We start from the raw sequence: 25,778 nt of genomic DNA on the forward strand, positions 1-25,778 counted from the left end.
TTACGCTGCGTTTTAGACATGTCTTGTGCAATGGATTCGGAAGTAAATGTTGTACAGAAGGCAAAATTCTCCAACAACGACGAAAAATTTATTGAATTTGTCTCTTATAATGACATATTATGGATACTTTGTTCATACAAATAAAATTTTATAGTATTATATTTCATATCATTCGTTATGTAGTGTTAATTTTCCCATAATGTGTGATTTTAATATTTAATCCCCTTGTTACATGTTCCCTACAATTAATTTGTCCTTAAATATTTTCTTATTGTTGTTACTGTATTAAAAAATAAACCTAAAATTGACAAATAATATTCTTTTCAAGTCAGCACAACCAACTCCCAAATATAAGTGCACCCATAATTATTTTAAGAACTCCTGAACATCTTAGTAATAACTCTATATTAATTACTAGCATAGTACCCAAACTTCTTACGGGGTTGGCGTATAAGTATAAAATGATTATTGCAGTTGTAAAAGGTATTTTCATCGATTCGGTAAATCCCGAATAGGTAAATATAATAACAGTAAAATTCAAATTCAAATAGTTTATTGCCATTAAGTATACATGTCATACAATAGGCCAGGTCAATGGAGATAATATACAATTCAAAGTACAATGTACAGAGTCAAGTGTAAATAGATGAACATACTATACTAATAAACTAATAATACTGGGTTTTTGTACAAAACTATTTGAGATGTATTGATAATGATGATAATAATACTGTTTATAGTTAAGCAAACAAGTTGGGTAAGTGCCTATAACAAAATAATTAAGGCTAAAATTGGCAGTGAGATACAGCTTAAAACTAAATAACAATAAATTTTTAAATAAAGTTCACAGAAATAACATTATTATGAAAGACTATTATATCACAGTTCATAAATAACCTTCATAAATAACCTTTTCATTTTTAAATTGACATGTTTGCTTTAATACTACGGTTAAAAGATACGTGAGGGCCACATACAGTTCCTAACAGAAGCTTTAAGCTTTTTCACTGCTTACGCTTCTTCAAAGCTTTTAATGCCAAAATATCAATTTCATTATCTAAATCATCGTATAACATCATAGTAGCCCCTAGTAATCTCTCCCGTGAACTTATGTTACGCACCAACCATGTGTATTTTACGCAGTCTAGGAAACCACTCACGGCGGCTGCGTTTTGGGACCTGGATAAAAGACGCTGCGCATCTATTACGCGTCTAGGAAACCACAGCCTAAGAATCGTCGTAATTCTTCAACTTTTTATGGACGTGACATTTCTTTAACAGCTTGAACTTTGGTAGGAGATTTCTTTATTTTGTTTAACTCCACCACTCGTCCTAGATATTCTATTTGTTCTTGAAAAATGAACACTTCTGTTTGTTTATGTGTAAGTCAAAATCTGAGAGTTGTTTAAAACAGGCCTGTAGATTTCTTTTGCACCCATCCATTGTTGAACCATGGCAAATTATGTCATCAAAGTAGGCCTCGGTTTTAGGCAATCCCTTCAAAATTTGTGTAAGAATTCGGTTGAATTCAGAAGGTGCTGTCTTTATTCTGAAGCTTAGACGATTGACACGATATGTTCCACGGTGTGTTGACATTGTCTGAATAATACTGGACTCTTCGTCGACTTGAGGTGCAGATAAGCTTTGTACAGATCAAGTTTACAAAAGTAACGAGATCCTCTTTGAGTCATGACCACGCAACTACCCGTGCCGCGTCGTAGTGTCCTGTACTGGCCAGTAGCTAGCAATGTCATTTCGTATTTTCGTGTTTCGTGTTGTATGTGTGTGTTTTTATGTTTACCGACGACCTCAACTTGAGTGACATGACATTTTTATCAGCCTGATGATGGGATTTTAATCCTGAAACCGGTCGCATAAGACGACAACAATAGGATCACTGACGGACAGGTAATATAAACCATTTTTATTCTATAAGTGATCCTGGGCCACTAAGCATAACGATGTGGAGGTCACCTTTGAACGGTTTACCCTTGTATGATACAGAAACTGATACCTTTCCCTCTGGTTTGATTATGTCTCCAGAGTATGAACGGAAAGCTAGCCTTGATGGTTCAGATGTAGACGTTCAAAGTCATTCTTCGCAAAGAGAGAAAATTTAGCACCACTGTCAACTTCAAAACATTGTGATCTTGCATTTATACTGACAGAAACAATGTACTTGTCTGAATCATATCCAACTTCAAATAAATCTACGACATCAAAGTTATGGTAGATCAAATCAATTTTTTGCACTCCGTAATCAGAAGAGTCTTCACTTGAATAATCGTCATCATTTGATCCTGAATGTAGGTTGTTGGTTGAATTTAACTTTGATGTTGATTTCTTAGTCCTTGACATCAGTGTAGTTATGCAGACCGCAGAGACATGTCCTCGTTTTAAACACTCACCCACATTGGAGTTTATACTTGTGTCTGTTACAATTTACAGCAATGTATTTGTTACTTCCACATCTAAGACAGAGGCCTTCTATTCCGAGGGCATTGAAGTCAGGTCTTTTGTTATTTGAACGTTGTTTCCAGTTGAGGGATGTCTTGTTGGATGAGCGATTGTTAGAGAACTGGTGGGATCATCTGGAAGGCCTTGTAATTTTGTGCACTCCAGCAGAAAAAAACCACATCAAAGTTGTTAGAACATGCATGTTGGTGAAATTCTTTGCTTTCAACCTTTGATGCTTCAAGAGCAATAGCTTTCTCTAGAATGTCATCAAACTTAGTGTACACGGATTGTAAAAGGTGTTCCCTAAGCCAATTGTCCTTCAATCCTCGTATGAACTGTGCCCGCAAGAAAACATCAGCAATTGACACAGATGTTCCACATTCATTGTTGGAGCATTCTTTAAACTGCAAATTCACATTCTTGAAGATCACGTCTGAGGTCGGCCACAAACTCTGAAATTGACTGGTTTTCTTTTTGAAAGATATTTAAGAAATAATGTTGAGCAACAACAACACTCTTCTTTGGAGTCAATAGTTTCTTGAAGTCATTCAACAGAGTTTCATAATCTAATGATTTGAGTGGCTTGTCTGGGCCCAAAAATGCAGATAGGTTGTTATAATGTTACTACCTATAGAATTACACAAGAGCTGAGCAATTTTCTTCTTGTCAGTCAAACCTTTCATTGTATATTAGTTTTAGAAACGTTCCAAATAGCTGGTAAACTTTTCTTGTTTGGCATTGAAGTTTTCGAATGTAGCAACATTTGACATTGTAGATTGACAGCTTTCTTCTCTGGGTTTTCCAATTGATGTAACAATTGTTTGAATTTGAGCTTGAAACATGTTTGACATCTCACGTACAAGTGCTTTTTGTTGTTCATTGAATGTGTTTAGAAATAAGGTAAACTGTTGTGCATCCATTATAGTTTGAACTGTATGCCTATAAAATATTAGTGTATCTTGAAACTAGAAATTGAATGTAATTTTGAAAAGTAAATGTGTTGAATTTTACAGTGGCTAGTTGATTTTCACACTCGTTGCCAATTAAAATGACTCTAATTAATTATAAAATAATTAATAGAAACACACATATTTACTCAACACAAATCTATTTCATGAATGTTTACAAAACAAAAACAATAGAAAAACATGTTATAGTAAAAATATATATAAATTAAATATTGGACAGTCTTAAAGAAGTTACAACAACTAAGCAGCAACAAAATCTGGGATACACAAATGATAATTGTCAAAGTATGATTGTTTACAGTTATTTTTAGCCTATGTGTTTAATTTTATAAATAATTTGTAATATTTTGCAAATGTTTGATAATTTATTTTTTATTGACTTCCCCACTACCAACAAAAGGAGGAAGTTCTCAATTTGTTTGTGGCAATGTTTTTTTTCTATGTCTGTTCACCAATTTCTCTGTGATTCTTTTACCGATCAGTGTGGTACCATGTAATATATTTCAATTATACCTGGCTTATAATTTATAATATTAACAATTATCTAAAACATATGTTAAATGTTTATGTTTACATTTTTCTATGATAATAAAAATACTGTTTTGTTCTAACATTTAAAGAATTAATTTTATTACTGAAATATGTTTTAGTGGCGACGAGGATGGGATTTTTAATGACTCATACACTTTTCTACAGGATAAACATTGAAATTAACATACTATCATGACTGAAGACCTTTCAACAATTTTATCAACGTTTGTTCATCAACAGGCTATGCTTTTGAACAAGTTAAATTAAATCATACAAACCCATGCACAGAATCCAAAACCTTCAACACCCCAGAACGGAATCACATCATTCAATTTCGATTCATTTGATGAAAATCTTGAAGATTTCAATTCATACAGACAACGACTTGAAAATTACTTTCATTTGAAAAACATTACAGGAAACGAAGATGAAGTACAACAAATCAAAGCAAGAATATTGATTAATTGTATTGGACCAAAACATTATCAGCTACTAGGTAGTCTTGGTACTAGGTACTCTACCATCAAACAAAAGCTACGACGAATTGATTAAAATAGCTGAAAAACATTTATGTCCAAAACCCAATGTTTTTGTGCAACAACATACTTTTCTATCACGTGTTCAATGTCCGACAGTGTCCATATCTGAGTTTGTAGCTGCACTAAGAAGACTTACATTCACATGCAATTTCAACTGCCCTTCTTGTGAATCTTCAGTGGTTGATTTGTTTTTACGTGCACAATTCATTCGAGGATTACGAGATGAAACAATCAGTGAAAAGATTCTTCAGCATCCAGAATTGACGTTTGAAGGTGCGTATGAACAGGCTCTGACTCTTGAAGTATCAAAAAAAGGTTGCAAAACATTTCATGGAACTGATTCAATAAATAAAGTTTCTAGAGTTTTTCGTACAAAAAACTATGATTGTGATAACTCATCAGCAAAACAAAGTCAAAATAATCGTAAGAAGTTTTATGAGTGCCTTGGAATTGCAGGACTATGTGTGCGTTGTGGTGAGAGTAACCACATGGCAAAATCGTGCAACAGGGACATTAACACCTTATTTTGTAGTTTATGCCATTACCATGGTCATATCTCAAAAGTTTGCATATCAACCTTAACCAAATCAAGTCATCGCAAGGTAAATACCATAATTCAAGAAGACATAGAACATATGAGTTTTCTATTGGAAGAATCGTTTCTGTCTGTATTACCTCCACTACTTCACCAACGGAAAAATTCACGACAACACTGAACATTGAAAATGGTAAGCTTACCTTTGAAATCGACACTGGGAGTCCAGAAACTATAATCAATAACAAAGACCTTCAAAAAGTTTGCCCCAACAGAACTCTTCAGCCAACATCGACTACACTTAAAACAGTTACCGGTGAAATCTTTAAACCTCTGGGTGTCGCCAAAGTTGAGGTATGGTACAACAACAAATCTACAAACCTGAACTTTTTTGTTGTGGATAACATTATTAATCCATTACTAGGTCGAGATTGGTTGCAAAAACTGAAAATTCCCTTAGATTCTCAACTATCCACTTCCACCCTAGCTCCTCCACCATTGAAGCCTGCTGTAACTTGCTCTTTGCCACCTCCACCACCCTCTGTCAAACTTGTGAGCTACGGCTACTCTGCAGTTCCAGTTCATAACCTACGAAATGCCATTGACACCAATAACTTACAAACCACCTCACGTTACGAGTACTCTTACCCAGCTGTGAAACCTGTAGTGCCGGAATTTCTCAAAACACCGATTGTAACACTGAAACCAGTCCGGTACATGACTGCACCCCACTTTGAACATTCTACTCCAACTCCACTGAAGACTCTCAAGTATTCAAAAACAGTGCCTGCAGTTAGTTATGAATACTTACCTCCGCCCAGTGTGTACTTAACTCCTTCCACCCCGACAGTGAGCTACAAGTATTCCATTCCAGCTCCAACATTAGTTTCCAACGGCTACAAATCGACCATGTCAGTTCTAAAACCCCTAGTTGATTTCCCTCCTGTTCAGTTTTTAACTCCCGCTCCTGTTCATTTTGAATACTCTACTCCAGTTCCAGACAAAACCTACTACTATTCAACTACTCCAGTTAGCTATTAAGCTATACACCTGCTCCAGTGAAAAAAACCAACTAAAGCCAATTGCCTACACCACACAAGTTACACACCAACTTATGACCTTATGAGTTTTCCACACCAAGACTTCAACCTGTTGTTCTCTTTTACAAGTATCAGTTATGAGTTTTCCACACCAAGACTTCAACCTGTTGTTCTCTTTTTAGAGGGGAAGACTGTAATATATTTCAATTATACCTGGCTTATAATTTATAATATTAACAATTATCTAAAACATATGTTAAATGTTTATGTTTACATTTTTCTATGATAATAAAAATACTGTTTTGTTCTAACATTTAGGGCCGCTTTCCCCAAATCAAGTTTAACTCTGATCGCGGTTTAAACTCTAGTTTAACCTCAGATCCACTTTCCCCAAAATAATTTCTCGGTTTAAACTAGGTTTGAGTTAACCCCCCGGGTGGGCTGGTTTAACTGGCGATCTATGGGTTAAACCAGAAGAGAAGAATAATAGCTTGATTTTGATTGGCTCTTGGCTGACTGGTTACGTTCGGCAGATGGCAATGACAAATATCCTTGTTTGACAAACATAACCTAAAATAAACTGAACTGGAAATAAATTAAGAAATAGCAAACCAGAACCTATGTAGACAATTAATTCATGACTATTTCAAATTTAAAAGATATAAGGCTACAGATATACAGTAATGGTTTTAAGGTTTTTAAATGCGTAGAGTAGGCCTAAATTATTATATTTTCGGTAGCAAGTATCGTAGTTGTGTACAATCGATAGGTTACCTTGCCCACAGCAACGCAACAGTGGTTGGAAAGTTTGCTCATAAGAAGCCTTTTTGTTAGATTTTATTTTAACACAGAGTCCTACATTACACAAAAGTAAATATTAGTTAACATTCGAGCCTAACCACTAGCCTATTATCATGTGTAAATTAACAACTACTGTAGTAGGCCTAAAATTAAAATTTAATTTAGAAACATTGATCGAACGTGTCTAATGCTGAGTAGCCTAGGCCTGCCATTTACAAAAGGATAGGCTCTAGTTTTTAATCCACAAACATTAATTTTGCGTCTTTCCCAACATTTTATTTTCCCATTTCATTTTATAAATTAGCATCAGTACAATTTATCAGCCTGCAAATAAAAATGTTTCTTTTTAATGTCAACAATTGGAGACAATGACACGAAACCTAATACAAATAACCAAAACATGAGAAAATTAATGACAGATATGTCATAGTGGGAAGTTGATACAGCTAATATTGCAGACAAAATTGCATAACAGTGTTGCCAACATTGTTGCTTGCAAAGAAAACCTAGGTTAAACTAAACTGCCATGACAAAATAGTGGGGAAAGCCATCCTAAGTTTAACCCGCCGATTAAAGTTAACCGAGATTAAGTTAAACTTGATTTGGGGAAAGCGGCCCTTAAAGAATCAGTTTTATTACTGAAATATGTTTTATACCACCACCAAAATAACCAGGATAGTTTCTATTTGGTACCATATATAGCATTATGTTTAAGTGTAGTAATTTGTTTTGGTGAAAAATGCTGAAAACCTCAAATATTCAACATTTATTTTGATTATATTTGTGCAGAGAAGGCATTAAATAATAACAATAATAATATAGGCCAGTCAAATTGGACAGTAAAATCGCAAAGCGTGATGTATTGCTGCATTTTTAATATGTTGTTGGGACCCGTTAGGGTAACTCAAAACCAAGTTTGCAGCTTCGAGATCCCTGTGCTCCCTGCGTAATAAGTAAAATATTACAAAATTAATGTATTTTTTTAAGTTTTTGGTTTATAGCTTATTAACAGTGCATTTTTCTTAATACTACTCAAATGTAATAATTAAAGTACATAAAATTTCCAACAATTTAAGCATAGTTTCATTTTTGTGTGTCAAATAGTTTTTGAGCAATGATTTTTCAAATATTACAATTTTTTTTTAAGTACCATATAATTTACATTTTTTCTGGGTCGGACCCACAAAATTGTGTAATACCCGTATTATGGCAGAATTCTTAAAATCTGCTTTTGTAGTAAATGTTATTGGCTTTCGTTTTATCACAAAGCCAAGTCTGTACCCTCAACACTTGTCTGAAAACTATAGACAAATAATAATTTATGAATATCACGATTTTTTTATTTAATGAGTTTAAATAATGTCCCCAACCATTAAGTGATAAAAACAAAATAAGGAAAAACATATTTATGGTTAAAAGTTATATTTAATGATAAATTATGACAAAACATTCTTATAATTAATATTTTGGCTTTTTGGACACTGAAGGCAAGGTAATAGAATTGTTTCCTGATTCAAAATCTTCGGGAAAAGACATATTATCGTCAGGGTCATTTTCATCCTCTTCAATAAATGGTAATGTGACATTTTGGCAGTTCTTAGCAGAGCAAGGAGTACATAATGGTGAACACTTTATCCCGGCCTTCCAACATGTGCAAGCACCCGTGTATCCCTTTTTGCACCTACATGAAACTAGTTTCAGAAGGTTGGATGGAGTTGGACTGCATGAGGTTGTCACTGGAACCAATCCTGCTGTACTATTCGGCCAACCCCACGCTGTGGGATCCTTTTCAATCCCTAACCATTTTTGCACTTGGTGGTATGCTCGAAATAAGTGGAAGGAAGCTGCATCTTGGGTGGGGGGCAAGCGTGAAAAGTTTACCTCAGCGTGGGCTGCTGCCTTTACAAACAGGCGGAACCGAAGGTTTTCGAATTCATCGTGGAATGTGTTGCCACCATACAAAGCAATTAGGCACTTTTCTCCAGCTTCCTAGGAGGAATTTTTAGGGTGAAAATGGGGAAACCTATTTTAATCCCATAAACCCCATACCCTTTAGTACGATCATACTGGTTCATAACATTTGCTTTTAATTTAATCAAAATCGGATGAGTTTTACTCTAGTTCATGTGCTGATGGACATACACACACATTTATATAAACTTGAACAGAAGGCGTTTTTGACCTCTGGGAATTTGAAGTTGAAAAAGTAAATCAGTCCTGGATGTGTAGAAATAATGATATTTTTTCGACATCTAAATAAACGAAATTATAAGGTTTTAGCAAATTTCCTGTATAGGGAATGATCTATTACCGTAGTACTCATGGTAAGACCTGGACCCAGAACCAATTTCAATACAGTACAAACTCTATAATATTCACCCTGTAGATATAAATAGCAGATCAAAACACAGCTTATCTTTTGCCATTTTAACTTAACAAAGTCATTTTTCCATTAGTTTAAAACAAAATCCTGCAAGTGACGTCCTTGTCCTTTTAACCAGGGAACAAGGTTGACACAACAACAGGAGGCCGTCTTTCAGGCTCTCGGAAAAGATGCTGCGGGAAAAAGTACATCAGCAATCAGCATGAGTCTTATTGATGTAGAACCTGTACTTTTGTAGTTAAAATGCATCATATACATATTTGAAACAGCAAAAAATTATATACCGTAGTAGTAGACGCAACGATTGTGTTCAAATCAAATCAAATAGTCTTTATTTCATATTGTACATAAATCAGTACATGGAATGGCGTCAAAAACTATATCTAAAACTTAACATAAAGAAAACAAGTATAATAGAAATAAAACACTAATTTAACATATATTCTTCTTTTTTACTTAGACTACTGATAGGAAGTAGCTATTACCATAGGTAGTACGGTAATGCTTAGTGCCGAGACCGATATATTTTATCATTTTCTGCGGTGGTAATATTTACTGTAAGTTGTTTTTACACAAATTTATATTATATTTTTTAAAAAATTGCTAAAACATAGTAATATTTTTTATCTCTTAATAACTTACACATGTTGTAAAAATTATTAAGCTTGTTAAATGAAAAAATCGTGATGGTATTCATAAATTATTATTTGTATAGTTTTCAGAAAAGTGTTGGAGGTAGAGACTTAGCTTTGTGATAAAACGAAAGCCAATAAAATTTACTACAAAAGCAGTTTTTAAGAATTCTGCCATAATATGGGTATTACACAATTTTTGTGGGTCCAACCCAGGAAAAATGTAAATTATCGTAATTACTTTAAAAAATTTGTAATATTTGAAAAATCATTTCTCAAAAACCATTTGACACACAAAAATGAAACTATGCTTAAATTGTTGTAAATTTTATGTACTTTAATTATTACATTTGAGTAGTATTAAGAAAAATGAACTGTTAATAAGTTATAAACCAAAAACTTAAAAAATACATTAATTTTGTAATATTTTACTTATTACGCAGGGAGCACAGGGATCTCAAAGCTGCAAACTTGGTTTTGAGTTACCCTAACGGGTCCCAACAACATATTAAAAATGCAGCAATACATCACGCTTTGCGATTTTAGCCTCTTTTTATGTACGATTTGAGTGGCCTAATAATCCTACAGCTGTAAGTTTAAACCATTTAAATGAAGCTACAGACAGTTCTTTATGAAACAGTTGCTTCATATTGATTAATAAACTATTTCTTGCCATGGAGCCTAAATAACATGTCATTGCAAAAATGAATTTGGTTTTGGTTACTATAAAAAAGGTATTTCAACGTTTGGCCTGATTTGTGTATAATTCTGTTTTGAGTATTGAATATTCTGACTTATAAAATCATAGTGAATAGCTGCTGTATGATATTGACAAATAAAAGTGTATTGTAAAAACCAAATAATTCGAAAAAAAAGATCCAAATATAAATTAAAAGCAATTATTCCCTACATGACCTAAAGTGAAGTGTGAGATTGCGAAATATTTTAATACGTTCACTGCGTTATATATTTTCCCGCATTATTACACTGGTGCGTTATGAGATCTATAGGTTTTTGTCCGCTATGATTACCCTGGTGCGATACGAGACCCCGAGATTACGTTGCGCAGTAATCGTTTGCGCATCATAACCTTGAAATGAATGGAGAGTGAACGCTCTGTGTTTGTTTATTTGAACCAGTACAATGTTGACAATCTTCAGGCAGCCCAGGAACTGAATATGACGTCATTGTACGAGACCCCGAGATCTCGTATCGCACATTTGTAATACTTCATAATTTATTTGTATTAATTTACAATAAAACATGTGTTTTCTATTTATTTACAAATTCCTAATAATCGACTGCAATAAAATAAATATTTAATCACTTTATACATATAAAATTAAACTTTTTATAATAATGTGTTTTCTCATGGCTGATTCTAGGTTTAAAAAAGAAATAGAAATATGTTTGCACATTATTTATTCCATTACAATTTTAAAACATGGATTGCAATATAGTAAAAATATGTAATATTACTATACAAAATAAAAATTCCAATGTTTTAAGTGTTGAATGAAAATATCTAAACAAATATACTGTAGTTATAAAATATTTTATCAAATGAGCCGTTCAAGATTCTTATATTTTTCTTTATGAATAAAATGTTAATGTTCTCAAAGACACTGAATACTAAAATGACACATGTTTCTCATTGAAACATTCAAGGCAGAAAAATGGTTGGTCTGGACAGTCTTTGCAGAAGGTGTTCACTGTTATGGTTTTCTTGTCGGCCTCTCTTGAAGAGGATGTTTTCCTAAGTTTCTCATAGCATCCTCTGCAACGACGCCTTTTCTTCTTTCCCCCACCCTCTGATTTGCTGAGAGAATGAGCTGGCCTCTTTCTTTGTGGTGGTGTCACATGTCTTACAGGAGCCTCGTCCAGGCCCATTAGGCTTATAGCAACTGATTCCCTAAACTTAAGCATAGGCATTTTGTCGTTGTTCAGCTTCCCGTAAATTACCCACGAGTTCACCAATGTGGTTCCCGTGATGAACTCAAGGGCAACTTTTTTATACCACTTGAGATTTCTTTGTAACGTTGTGTAGTATGACGACATCTGATCACTAGTGTAGTCAACTCCCTTCTTCACGTTATCATAGTCAAGCACACACTTAGGCTTCAGTATTGGCTCATTTGTTATATTTCTTCTCCCTGAATTTACTAGGGTACTGTCGTGATTAGGGGATGATGACACCATTGTCACGTTTCTTTTATCTGTCCATTTGATCACTTTTGTACCATGCTAGAACTTAAATCCAATGCATTGGCCCCTTTTCAACTTAGTTTTCAATCCTTTAGGCAATCCCTTTCTGTTCACATTTACTGTTCCACACATCCTCGTTTTCAGTTCTAGGAATTTTTCAACGATGGGTATGCCAGTGTAAAAGTTTTCAGTTATTAAGGTCCTTTCCTTTGTTGAGAAATCCTTCAATCAGGACATCGTCACTTTCAAAATCCCCCATTAGATCTAAAACCACATCATAGGTGTGCCCATGGGGGCTGTTTGTGCTCTTCCCAGCATACAAAATCATTTTAAGTGTATAGCCGTCAACTGTACACAGCTTATACACTTTCACTCCATACTTATGGGCCTTATTCTTTATGTATTGTTTGAAAATAAGCCTCCCTCACCTTATATCATTGTATCATTGTTTCGTCTATTACAAGATCCTTGCCAGGTTCCAACGCATACATGTATGCTGAGTTGAGGTAATTCACAATGACTCTCATCTTAGCTAAACGGTCATTTGGGTCAGGAATCCGTTCATTATTCACAAAATGCCAAAACTTCTTTATCAACAAGAAGCGGTCTCTCGTCATGGTTTGTTTAATCAACGGGTTACCATATAACGGATTCTTAGGCCAATACAAATTGATGTGCGGCAGTTGAACTAGGCCCATACAAATCATAATACCTACGAATTTTTTTCATTTCAGCAGTTGTTGTGGGAAGCCAATCATTAGACCTTGATTTTGCAGAAGGTTGTTAGATGATAAAAATTGAATAGCATACCTGTTTGTTTCTTGGGCCATGTAGTCCCAGAGCTCTTCGTCTAGAAAGTGGAGATAAATATCAATAGGTGAAGCAGGGTTGTCAACGTTAATGTTCACTTTTGAATTTCCACAAAACTCTTAAAAATAAACTGTCTCAGGTAAAGTAAAAGGTGATTTGTCTTCGACCCAACAGCACCCGAATTGATTTATGTCAGGTCCTTCCGATGTGCTGGTACCACCTGAGGTCGTGATCATGCCCCTACCACCTTCGCCGACTGTTCCATCTTCCTCGCCTCTTCCTCCAACTGTTCCATCTTCGCCGCCTCCGCCGACTGTTCCATGGTCCCCGCCTCCGCCGACTGCTCATTAAACAACATATTACCCGCCTATTCCCATTGTCCCCGCCTTCGCCCATTGTCCAATCGTCTCCGCCTCCGCCGAGTGTGTGGTTGACAAGATGTCCGTTAGTTTATGGCGTTGGTCACAATCTTGACGAAATGTCCTCCCATCCGTCATCGCTGTCACATCCATCTCGCAGTTGTCATCTTCATTGTTTTCTCCATCACCACCTGACGAAGCATCGTCCGATGATGGTACATAGTCAGGATCTTCAATATCGCTTCCATCGAAATCACATAGTTCTTGCTCATCGTCACTACTTTCGGATAATGCACTACTAGGGACCGGCCCATCCAATCCTTCCGTAACCAGTTGTTCCAAGAAAGCACTATTACTGGCATTCACACCAATCAGTTTTGGTCGTTTACGCGTATTGTACACCTTAGCAGGATCGTCAGGGACTTGAGGGTCGTCAGGGTTGTCCTCATCAGACAAAAACATACTTACAAAAACTCAATAAACAGTGTACACACAGTTCACCACACTAAAATGCAATGTTTAGGTTAGCTTTCAATATATCAACAAATAACCCTAGCGCTCTCTGTTGATGCTAGACTACTAGATGTCGCCACCTGTGGCGCTTGGAGCAACTATTTTTGATACGAGATCCAGAGGTCTCGTATTGTAATAAAGTAAAAGTTTATTACTTCAGTGCGTTACGAGATCTATTTATCTCGTTTGTTTCATGAATACCAGCTGTTTCAGCAATAAAAATGCATTATTTATGTACAAGTTTAATTTCTTTACGATAATCGTAGGCCGAAATATCAATGTCGTAATTTATGGGAAAAGAGCAAGTTGTCGGTCCCACACCACGGGCTAGGTGCGATACGAGACCCCGGGATCTCGTAACGCAGTGAACGTATTAATTACTAAACATGCATTTGCAAATGTGTAATGTTTATTAATATTCTCCACCTATTCATACTATTCCTGTCAATACTATTATGCCTGCTTGGAATAGTTTTAGGAGGAAGCTGATTTGCAATTTCAACTACATCTTGAGTAAACAAAACCACCTACCCCTTGACCCCTTACACCGATTTTAGCTGAACCAATTTTTCATATACATATTTTCCAAAGGTACTATACATGATAACAACCAATTTTATACTTTTGAGATATTTTTTATTGCTGGTGGCTGAGGAATAACTTTCAGATTGTTCCAAAAGGCTTGAGATGGTACTGTATTTCTTTTTTTTTATAATGTAGAAGTACACCGATTGCAGGAAATGATGATGTCTGGCATTTCAAAGTCTCTAGGAAAGACATTTAGTTTTTTATTAGGCCTGTCATGGACAACAGTTTGTTTTTTAAGAAAAATCTAAAAATGTTAATTTTTATAACCATAGCTATTGCCATTGCTACCTGAACAGGTGACTCAAGCTTTTTTAAAATAATGATTGTTCTATGGCACTTTTGATTGTTTCAAACAGTTTTGCTTGTAAAAAACCCTTAAATTATACAGTCACTAAAAATCTTTAAATAATTTATTTTTGTAAAAAAATACAACCGACTTAAAATTATTTCAAAAGAATGAAATAATTTTAATAAAGTAAACTTTTGTATTAGTCAAGCTCACGTATTTCAAGTCGGCGTGGCTCTAACTGCAAATATGAATAAAATAAAAGATTGAGAGTGTATTTTTGAAAATCAATAAATTGTAGCTAGATAAGATAAATATATAAAAAACATACTGAACTTTTTTGTTTATATATCAAAGGAAATTTTCTTCTATTTTATGTTTACTTCAGAATGAATGAATTATGAAAATAACACACAAATGTTCTATATGAATAGGAAAATAATTTATTTTGATATTATGATAGGGAAAAGAAAGCTAGTTTAATATTAAAACGTTACTTTTCCAAGTTAGAAACATTTAAATGCGTTACAGTATAATGTTTTTAAAGATACTCGTTAATACCACTATAAGATTATAATTTATTATCTTATAATAAAAAACTTTATGATGGTATCTGCCGATCTTTGGTTACAGTATGCAGATTAACACCTTCAGTTATAGATGGTCACCTGCAATGTGGACATCCTCTTTAATTTTGTATCAAAAATCATCATAGAGCCGCGCCAACTTAAAATACGTGAGCTTGACTAATACAAAAGTTTACTTTATTGAAATTATTTAATTCTTTTTAGAGCATTTGAAGTCAGTTGTATTTTTTTACAAAAATAAATTATTTCTATTGCAGTGGATGAGGTGCAGTGGTAGAACATGTGGCTATGGTGGATAGCTATAGCATACAGTAAATTTAAATAACCAAATTTTCTCAAGATAAGTGTCCTCCCTCATTGCAAACACAGAACATGAGTATAACTACAATAAGCATTTTATACTTATACGCCAAATCCGCACGAAGGACGGGTACTCTGCTAGTTTCATTATAAATGGGTCTCGTCAAACCGTAGCAGTGACTGTTTACATGTGATAAGGATGGCTTGTCAAACCGCATTGAAGGGTCAATTATTCATCTATTAATATTAAATATCTGTACTACTTTATATTTATTTAAGTTTAAGACTCATAATGTTGACCTTTAAATGTCAATAATGGAGTGTTTGAGGTCTGCACACGGAATGCCAGCTGTAAACTTGTTGAAATTTTACTGAACCAAAAAATCTGTTTTTGTGCAATAAGATAAATGTATTTATTTATTATTGAAGAATAAACGTAGTAATATCGTTTTTTTGCAGGGAAAGATAGGTGTGTTTGCTCTGTCACTGGAAAACAACAACGGCACTTTTGAGGTGAGCCCGAGTGTAGCGGAGGGTCAGGCTCAGTTCACAATCCGTGTGAGGGACAACTCATTGTTGGACTACGAGACTAACAGAGTCCTCTCCTTCAGGGTAAAGTTAAACTACTAACTGCTTTGATGGTTGTTGAGAAACAACTTGCTAATTCATTAAATAAATGTTACCCTTAATAATTAAGTGTACAACTTACAATATTGTAAGTTTATGATTTATAACATAATTTTTTGTACACCTTCACATCTTAGGACGCTAAGCCCGGAACTGTTTCCACATCCCAAGTAGCAGAAAAACAGGAAAAATTGTTTTGTTTTAGGCCTATATAAGTTTTAAACTTATTTTGAAACTGTTATTAATGTATAGTTGACAACAGTTTCATTTTAATATAGACTAGCTGTGTGCCCGTTCTACGCACGGGGAGCTTATAGTAGTCAGTTGAAACCTTCTTATATTAAGAACAGCAGTTGGTTTGCATATTTTCAGATGAGCTGGCAAACCTAAACCTTCGCAAATACAGTATCTGACAGTTTCAAGCCAAAAAAAATGCTTCGCAATTAAATGTCACCCGGATCGTGTTGGTCCATATGTTAAATCCAATGATTAAACTAAAAAAAAGCTTTATATAGGCCTAGATCTATGAGGCATAGCCCCCAGGGAGGACTATAGTTGAAAATAACTTCCCACAATGGTTAAAAGTATTTAAAGTACTATACCTCAACCTCACCATTTAACACTTTATTCGGGTTGACATTTTCATTATCAAAGGTGCTCTTGTCTTTTTCGTGGCACTGAGAAATAAGGACATTAATGCATTACCAACAGACATACACACAAAAATACAGAACTTAATTAGGGAATTTGCTACGTTTTAAGCATAACAAAAGTACATATAAAATTAGAATTAGAAATCTTTGTCAATGTCATCAAATTTTATCATAACAATTTATATTTGCTTGGACCGAAGATGACCCGAAACGCTGTTGAAATGATGGCTTACTATATGAAATGAAGTACTATAGACAATTTATATTGGTAATTTATAATAAAAATTACCAAAATAGGCCACCAACTATTGATATATAAACAACGTAAATTGTAAACAATTCATTATGGTTTGCTGAACAAATGTTTTACTTAAAATAGTTATCATTTTCTTGGCATAAACTAACATTTTGGAATCCAGACAGAAAAAGCAAAACTTATACAGTTAAGACATCAATTAAATTGAATACGGCTGTAATACAACTTTATTAATAAGTTGCAACTCAAACGGTAACTAATTTGTAAATTACAGTGATGTGTTGGTACGAAAAAATGATTCTTGCTGCTACCAACGGTTCTAAGGAAAAGAACCAGTACCAAAAACCAACGTTTACAGTTAAGAATTACGTCCGACCAATTAAATGAATGCGTTAGCCTAATCAAGTCCCGAGGTTATTGATCTCTTGGTTTTGAATTTCCTCGTAAAAAGTTATCGGCAATCAAAGTTATTTCCCATTAATTGCTTTATTCGTAAACAACTTTTAATATAAACTTATTGGTGTCAGTTTGAAAAAAAAAAAACAACCTTATACAAACAACTTTTTGTTATTTAATAGAGCACGTATTCTCTAAACAATGATTGGTATATCTTTTAACATTAGAAGGAAATGTGACAAAAATCACCCAATGCTGGGTTTTTGTAAGTTTGTAGTTTTATTTCGGCCGTGTATTCTAGGGAAAAGTACCGGTATCAAGGGTCGTCGAAAAGGTTGTTATGAATAATTGGGTAGGCGTAAGTACCCAAGAGATGGGCTATGGGCCTATTGGCTGTATGGTCCAGCGATTGCATCATACGTTGAGTAGGAACAGAAAGTGACACGTTGGAAAAGCGAGTTTAGCATCATCCATAAACCGTAAACCTCTGTTACAATCACCCACTGCAGTTGTGATTTTTTACTTTACACTTTACACTTTACACAACCACCATTGAAGACCGTCAATGAGTGGAAACCTTGTTTGTAAGCTATTGGCGACGATCATTAATAAATTCAAGTTTCCCAGCCCTCTACAACACTGATTCAAGGTCTTCTTTCTGGTTATCAAAACTCAAGAACAATTTTATACACAAAGAATCTCTGGTTCCTGACCTGGATGATGCCTAGTTGTTTAATTTCATTTACGGTTACACTATATCAACCACTTAAGCAAAAAAATCAGTACTGGAATATATGTCGTCAGAAGAATAAACTACATAGGCGGACTCTCCGTGGCCAAAACAGCTTACTTCGCACTGGTAGAGTCGAATCTTAGATATGGCTTGACATTGTGGGAGGAACTTCAACAAAGAATATGAATCGAATTCTTGTCCTTCAAAAGAAAGCCATAAGAGCCCTCGCCAACCTTGTCCCACCACAGACTTGGAGACTAGCATTCGCAAACCTAGGAATCCTCACAGTGGTGTCTCTCTACATACTTGAATCTATAAAGTATGTGAATGAAATAAACCCCCCAAGAAACCGAGACCTGCACCACTACAACACCCGTCATGGCTCCAAATTTGCACTACCAGTTCACCGAACAACTCTTTGGAAGAAAAAACCTTCCTACACCGGCTGCAAGCTGAGGAACCATCTACCTGACTACCTGAGAGACCTGACTGGCAACAAGCTACACCAGGAGTTGAAGAAGTGGCTAATCGCAAGACCCTTCTACTCAATGAAGGAATTTTATGAAAATTAACATGTACAATTAATTCACTATTGTATTGACACTATTGCAATTCTTGACGAATTAACAATAAAGAATATTGTATTGTATTGTATTGTATTGTATATTATTCCACTTGCGATTAATTACATCCATTACGTAATAAAATCTTTTTTAATCTCACTTGGATGGGATTTACCTTCAAAACGTGATCGGAAATGGTTGCGGTATTTGTAAACAACATTTTGTAAATATATCAGTGACAGCTAGAAAAAATGATCTTGATCCAAACAGCTGTTCGTTATTTCATAGATCATTATGTGATCAAAATTTGACGAAAACATGACAAAAATCTTACAAAACTGCATTTTTGAACATCCGTAATTTTTTTTACTAAGTAGTGAGGCCATATTTTAATGGCTAAAGACACTCTCACCAATCCAGTGAATACATTAAAATGACTTGGATCTTGATAGGTACTCTCGTTTTCCTGGAGAAGATTGCGTAAAATGCCATCTTGAGTGTTACAGAAAGACAGACAGACAGACAGACAGAAATTTAGATAAGACGTCTTTCGGCTTCTTTAATGTATAAAACGTAAAAATAACCCAAAAATTTATGATTCTTAGCAATGTACAGACAAAACTCTAATTTTATTTATATAGATAAAAAATTGTTTCCAACTATATTGCAACAACTTTAAAATTGTTTTACAGCAATTTAAAAATTGACTTTACAACAAATTAAGCATTTGTTTTTCACATAGGACCAACCCATGGGGATATCCTACATGAAACCACCAAATAATAATGATTTAGTATGAAAAGCAAACTAAATCAAGCAATCATTTGAGTATTTTGATTAAATAGTTTATAAAAGCAAATTGTGATAAAAAACTAGAAAAAATATCTTGCCCAGATGGGTCTCGAACCTGAGACCTTCAGTTCGTGAACTCCTTACCTTACCTCTGAGCTATCTGTGATTGTTGATACAGTATTAGGTGTTTTCAAGCAGTCAAAGAGATGCAATAGTCACCAGGGGTACCCATCACCCCCCCAAAGCTCACGTCGCAGATCCCCCCCCAAATTTTTTCTTTAACCCATGCTGGAGGTCTGGGGGCTGACCCATAGTTATAATTCGTGGGGGGGGGGGGGTTCCCCTGACACTTCTTTAAATTACGCTGCAAATTTATGGAAAATTAAGCTTTTCAATCAAACTTTTAACTCAATTTAAATGGACAATTTTGCTTTAAAACTCTAGTAGCCAACTATTTGTTAGTTTCATTTGACTTTAAATGAGTTGGATTTTCATAAAATAGCTGGACAGTTTGCCTCCAGTAACCCAATTTATATTTTAATGGCACCATAGTTTATCATCCCAAACATCTCATATACCGTAGTTGAGCAAAGCTCCTGTACTACACTCCTGCTTTTGTTTTACAAATACTCTTCCTGATTGGCTGAAGCAATCTGTACAAAATTTTGCACAGTCATAGTAACCAACCATGGGAAGGTATAAATCTGAAATGGTACAAATTGGATCACAAGGCTTTTCCCCACGTGAATTTAAACTTTTAGAAATTTAACATGGACCTTCACACTATCGAACATACCACGTCTACTTCGGTATGAAATTTTCTGGTATTTCCACGTCATCCACGCTTTCTTTGTCCTCAATTGTTGTAGATCTCTTATCGATTGACGAGATACCTTTTTGTACACTCTCTTGATCGTTATAAATATCATTAGGTTGTAATACCAATGAGAAGGCTCGTATATCTCTTCTTGGCCACTTCCAGTTTTCTTGGAACTTTGTACTTTCTTCAGCTCTCTGCGGAACGAGGCTCTTAAATTTTCAAATTTTATTTTTAACAAACTTAAAATCACATTCTGGATATAGTTCCTTGCACTTTTCCATCAGGATATCGTACCCCTCTTTACGCGCATGTTTGTTGCAATAGAGTTTACTTTTGACATCCCACAACGCCTTCTGGTCTCTGTACAGTTCAATAAATTCTGACCAGAACAGTTTATTATCATTAAATGACATTACGCAAAAATGGGATGGTTATCATGCACAACTCACTAAATACAAGCCAACTGGAAACTGTGGCTAGTTGGGCGAGCGGTTCGACGGTTTCCCACACACGTTCCAACATGTCAGGCGGACTGCTCGAGTCGAGTGGTGCTACCGGACCGAGCATCCGACCTGACATATCCGTCGAGCATGTCGGGTTGGAACCCACACACTGTCCAATATGTTCGACAAGATGTTGGGTCCTGACATGTCCGTCAAACATGTTGCATAGTGTATGGGGAGCTTAAGAACCTACAGTTTATAGTGGAATCCAAACCACATTTTTGCCTTGGTATTAATGTATTGGTCTAATTATCAGGTTAGTACTGCGGATAGACAAAGTTCTCACTAGTACGGACGTTAATCCACACCAGGGAGTATTGCATCCACAGTGCATGCCTATAAACATCCACAATTTGTGACCTACTAGTAGCAGTCAACGAATTTGTCAAAATGATGTACAGTAGAGTCCCGCAAACTCGGCACTCGATAACTCGGCAGTCTGGATAACTCAGCCATCACCTGGCTCAGAAAATTAGTGATTTTTTGAGTCTGAGTTAAACATGGACTCAAGCCAGCTCAAGTCAAATCATTCTCAGCTCGTACAAATGATTTGTTTTACTATATCTGATGACTTATTACTAACTTGTAATATAAATATAAATTAAAGAAGTAGTTAATAAGATTAAAAACTGTATTGTTCTTGTTTTTAACCCTAGTTCCCGATAACCCGGCATTTCACAAACTCCCCCCTTCACAAACTGGCACCCTTCCAGTCATTATTACGCCAAGTTTGCAGGACTCTACTGTATTAGCAATGTTTTTTTTCTGATTTTAACATTGATTTTCATCTGCATCATGTCATGTTTTGTAATATAATGTTCTATTACGAAATCAGTGGAAAATCTTAATCGCAGTAACACTTAAACCCATTTCTTATTGAGTTAACTTGTATCTATTGTATGGGTTGGTGTCTGCCTTTTTTACACTTTTGCCTATATTTTGTCATATTATTCAAGACAGATCATCATAGGTTCATGAGATTGTTTTCACACATGTTTTCAGTTATTCAATCTATCTATTATTATTATATATATAATACGCTAAGCCGATTTTTGTAAACAGAACTCCTCCCTCATTTTTGGACCGATTTTGATAATTAAAGTGTCAAAAAAATTGCCCTGATCTGTAGTTTTGCAAAGTGTTTTTGTTTTTTTGATATTTTTATTAGTTTGGTCTGGATCTTCCATCAAAGTTGGGTTTTCTCCCATAAGATTAACATGGGGGAATCTAAATATTTAATTGGAAACTTTGTCTCCACTAATTTGAGAGAACGGCTGGGCGTAGAAACTTGGTAGAGGTGTCCAAAGAAAGGTCTTGGTCTGTAGATGAGTTATCAAAAGAAAAACGAAGTAAATTCGCTTAGGGCTCTGCCCCAGAAGCCTTTAAAGATCCCTCCACAGATTTGTTTACATTTTGGTCATGTAGGATAATACTTTTTAATAAAACAGCTGTTAATTTTAAAATTGTGTTTTAAACAACACACATTTATTGGGAGTTACTGAATTGTCCAAAAGAAGTATTTGCAATGTTATTTTCTGATTTTAAAATTGATTTTCCTCTGTATCATTTGTGTTGCAATATAAAGTTCCATTACGAAATCAGTGGAAAATCCTTTTATCACAATAACTCCTACAATTGTTTCTTATTGAACTATCTTATATATTTTACAGGTTGGTGTCTGCCATTTTCACACCTTTTCCCTATATTTTATCATATTATTCTAGACAGATCATCATAGGTTCATGAGATTATTGTTACATGCTTTCCATTATTTTAAAAATCTTCGATTGTGTAATACCATACAAAATAATACAAGTGCAGAAGGGCACGGTGCCCATTTGAGCCGTATCCATATTTTGTTAAATTAATAATGGTTTACAGCAACTGAATAAAACATTTTACAATATTTATGTAGAAATATGTGCATGATTTAGAAAGGCATCAAGCTGAAAAACTGCAATTTACTGTAGACTTTTCAGAGAGGTTACTTCGATGTATTCATTAAGCTTAGTGAAAACATAATATAGATATGTATACAAAATAATAAGAACTTGAACTCTTAAAGAGCCTTTGAATGTTATTAGACTAACGAAAAGGGTTGCGCATGTTTACTAGCCCTACTCAGCAACAAAAACCATTTATTTTATCTCTAAAATATATATTCTTAAAGTGCACTGAGCAGCAACCTAAAAAATCTATGTAACTTACCCATTTAATATAGTTACAAAATGCTCAAACTCGCATTGTGACATTTATAATTCGACTTATATTTCTCCAACAGAAAATTCATCTGCAAAAGAATTTTATTGTGCTCTTACTATGTCATTCGCATTATTTGTTGCCAATGAAGCTTGAAGCTGCACGACCATATAAATGAGGAGGCCCCTAACAGTTAAAAAATAAAAGCCAACTTCACTTCAAGTACATTCCATTACACCTAACATTCTGTAGAGAGATTATATTGACAACTTTATGTAACTGATAAGGCTGAGACAACTAACTGACATCCCCCATGTCAAGGAATTCCAGCTTTAACAGTAACACCACAACCAATTTCTCAAAACTGTGCTAGAGGGTTATTAATTGGCACAGAAGTACGATATGAACTGACGCGACGTGACGAAGGAAAAATCAAACTTACACTGTAACGGATATACCTCCCTTTGAAGTTAGAACGTGTCTTCCCAACAGACAGATTTTTTTTTTCAAATAAAATCATAGATTAATCTGCATTACACTGATGAAATCACGGAAGTGTTTAACTACAAAAGATCCACCAATACGATTTTAATTTTATTTAAAGGTTCTTCCAAAGGAAGAGATACCAGATAGCATAACAACTCCGATGACGTACAGTATGGGAAATATTTTATTCATTGAATGATCAATCATATTTGGTTACTAACACAATAATTAATATCATTATTGTTTTTACACTTATTAATCAATGCTAAATGCTCAAAATATGTATAATTTCATTCAATTTATCGCAGTTGGATGAATTAGCGTGAGCCTTGAAAGTAACCGTCGATTTCGACGGGTTTCGCCTAGTACAAAATATGTAATGGTTGGCTATACAGCTCTACTGACTATTGTCATTTAGTTTTATATTATCATGTGTTAATTGTTATTGTTTACTTCTAGTTGATATATACAAATAAAAATACTTTTACCTAAATTATTCTATCATGATTAATTCTGATTTTTATGAGTTTAATACATGGCACAGTCTTTATTTGCATAGTTTGGGGTGACATACAGACACCGAAATTTAACTTTTTTATCTATACAAAAATATCAACAACTTTTGTGGTATCTACCATTATTAAACAAGTTTATCATGGCTCATACCCAAGTGAGAATGCCTGAACCTTTTTCCTTCCATCCAGCGGAATGGTCATCTTGGAAAAAACGTTTTGAAAGATTTAGAACAATTAGTGACTTGGATCAATCATCTGGAGAAAAACAAGTGAGTACACTCATATATGCAATGGGCCCGAAATCAGAAGAAATATTCTCATCCTTCAAAATTACCAATGAAGAAACAAAGTATAAAACAGTCATGGACAAATTTGATGGGCACTTCAATCCAAAGAAGAGTATTATTTATGAAAGAGCCAAATTTCTACGTAGAAAACAAGGACTAACAGAAACTGCAGAAGATTTTGTGACAGATTTATATTCTCTTGCTCGTACCTGTGAATGGGGAACGCTTGAAGATGAAATGTTACTAATGGTCATTATTATTGGTATGCGTGATCAAGATTTGAGTGATAAACTACAATTAGAAAATAAAGTTACATTGGAATCTGCAATAACTTCACTTCGCAAATTAGAAGAATTGAAACGACAAAAAGAGGAATTGACCCTCCCATCAATCGAAGCTGTAAATAAAAACCAACGTGCTAGATATGATAATGCAATACATTCATCCAAAAGAGAAAATAGGGATCAAGGGAGATTAACGTACTCAAGCTCAAATGTTAAGAGCTATCCCAACTTCTGTGTTTGGTGTGGTTCAACCCCTTCTCATCGAAGAGGTCTGTGTCCAGCAAAAGATCGCAAATGTTCTAGGTGCAAGCGAAATGGCCACTTTTCACACTGTTGTCTTCAAAACAATGTTCGAGAAATAGACTTGGATTGTTCAGATGACTTTACCCAAATCACTAATGAACCAGACCCATCGAAAAAATTCATTGAGTGTGTGGATTCTGGTAAAACAAAAAATGATCCCTGGACAATAAATGTAAGACTTAATGAAGACACTGTCAAGTTCAAAATCGACACAGGAGCTGATGTGACAGTAATACCATCTAACATAAAGCTAAGCAAAAAAATTGCAGTCCAGCCTACCCAGAGAACTTTAAGTGCGGCTGGAGGATCGCCTCTTTCTGTTATTGGCACAGTCACTGCAAAACTCTCTTACAAAGGAAAATCGTGTATGGAAAAAATGTATGTGGCTGACAAATGCACAACACCACTACTTGGCAAACCAGCAATAGAAAAACTTAAAATAATACCGGTTATCCGTGAGGTAACTATAAGGTATAAGGTATAAGGTGAGGTAAGTATAAAAAAACTTCCAACCTCAGCACCCCAACTAGCATTTTACGACCCTCGCTTACCAACTCTTGTGTATGATGGTAAATTCAGACCTGTTTCTTACATTTCAAGGTCACTTACAGAAGCTGAAAAATCATATTCAAATATTGAACGTGAAGCCCTAGCAATCACGTGGGCTTGTGACAAGCTCAGAGACTATATAATTGGTCGAGAGATTGTAATTGAAACGGATCACAAGCCACTTGTGAAAATCTTCTCATCTAAGAATTTGGATGACATTACACCTCGCTTACAGCGAATGAGACTTCGCATGATGAGATACTCATATTCAGTGACAT

At 34.9% G+C, this 25,778-nt stretch overlaps 1 protein-coding gene across 1 annotated transcript in view; it reads left to right on the top strand.

The window, feature by feature from the left end:
• Positions 1-25,778, top strand: part of LOC128983577 (cadherin-86C-like) — a 297,541-nt gene that overhangs the window by 168,653 nt on the left and 103,110 nt on the right. The window contains exon 10 of the mRNA XM_054402910.1: positions 15,994-16,146. Within this exon, the coding sequence (XP_054258885.1) occupies positions 15,994-16,146 (153 nt within the window). The remainder of the gene's footprint in view (positions 1-15,993; positions 16,147-25,778) is intronic.

Source organism: Macrosteles quadrilineatus, unplaced genomic scaffold (genome assembly GCF_028750875.1).
Source record: "Macrosteles quadrilineatus isolate MER2022 unplaced genomic scaffold, UCM_ALF_1.0 Scaffold_1__1_contigs__length_201487025, whole genome shotgun sequence".
In the NCBI taxonomy this organism is placed as follows: Eukaryota; Metazoa; Arthropoda; class Insecta; order Hemiptera; family Cicadellidae; genus Macrosteles; species Macrosteles quadrilineatus.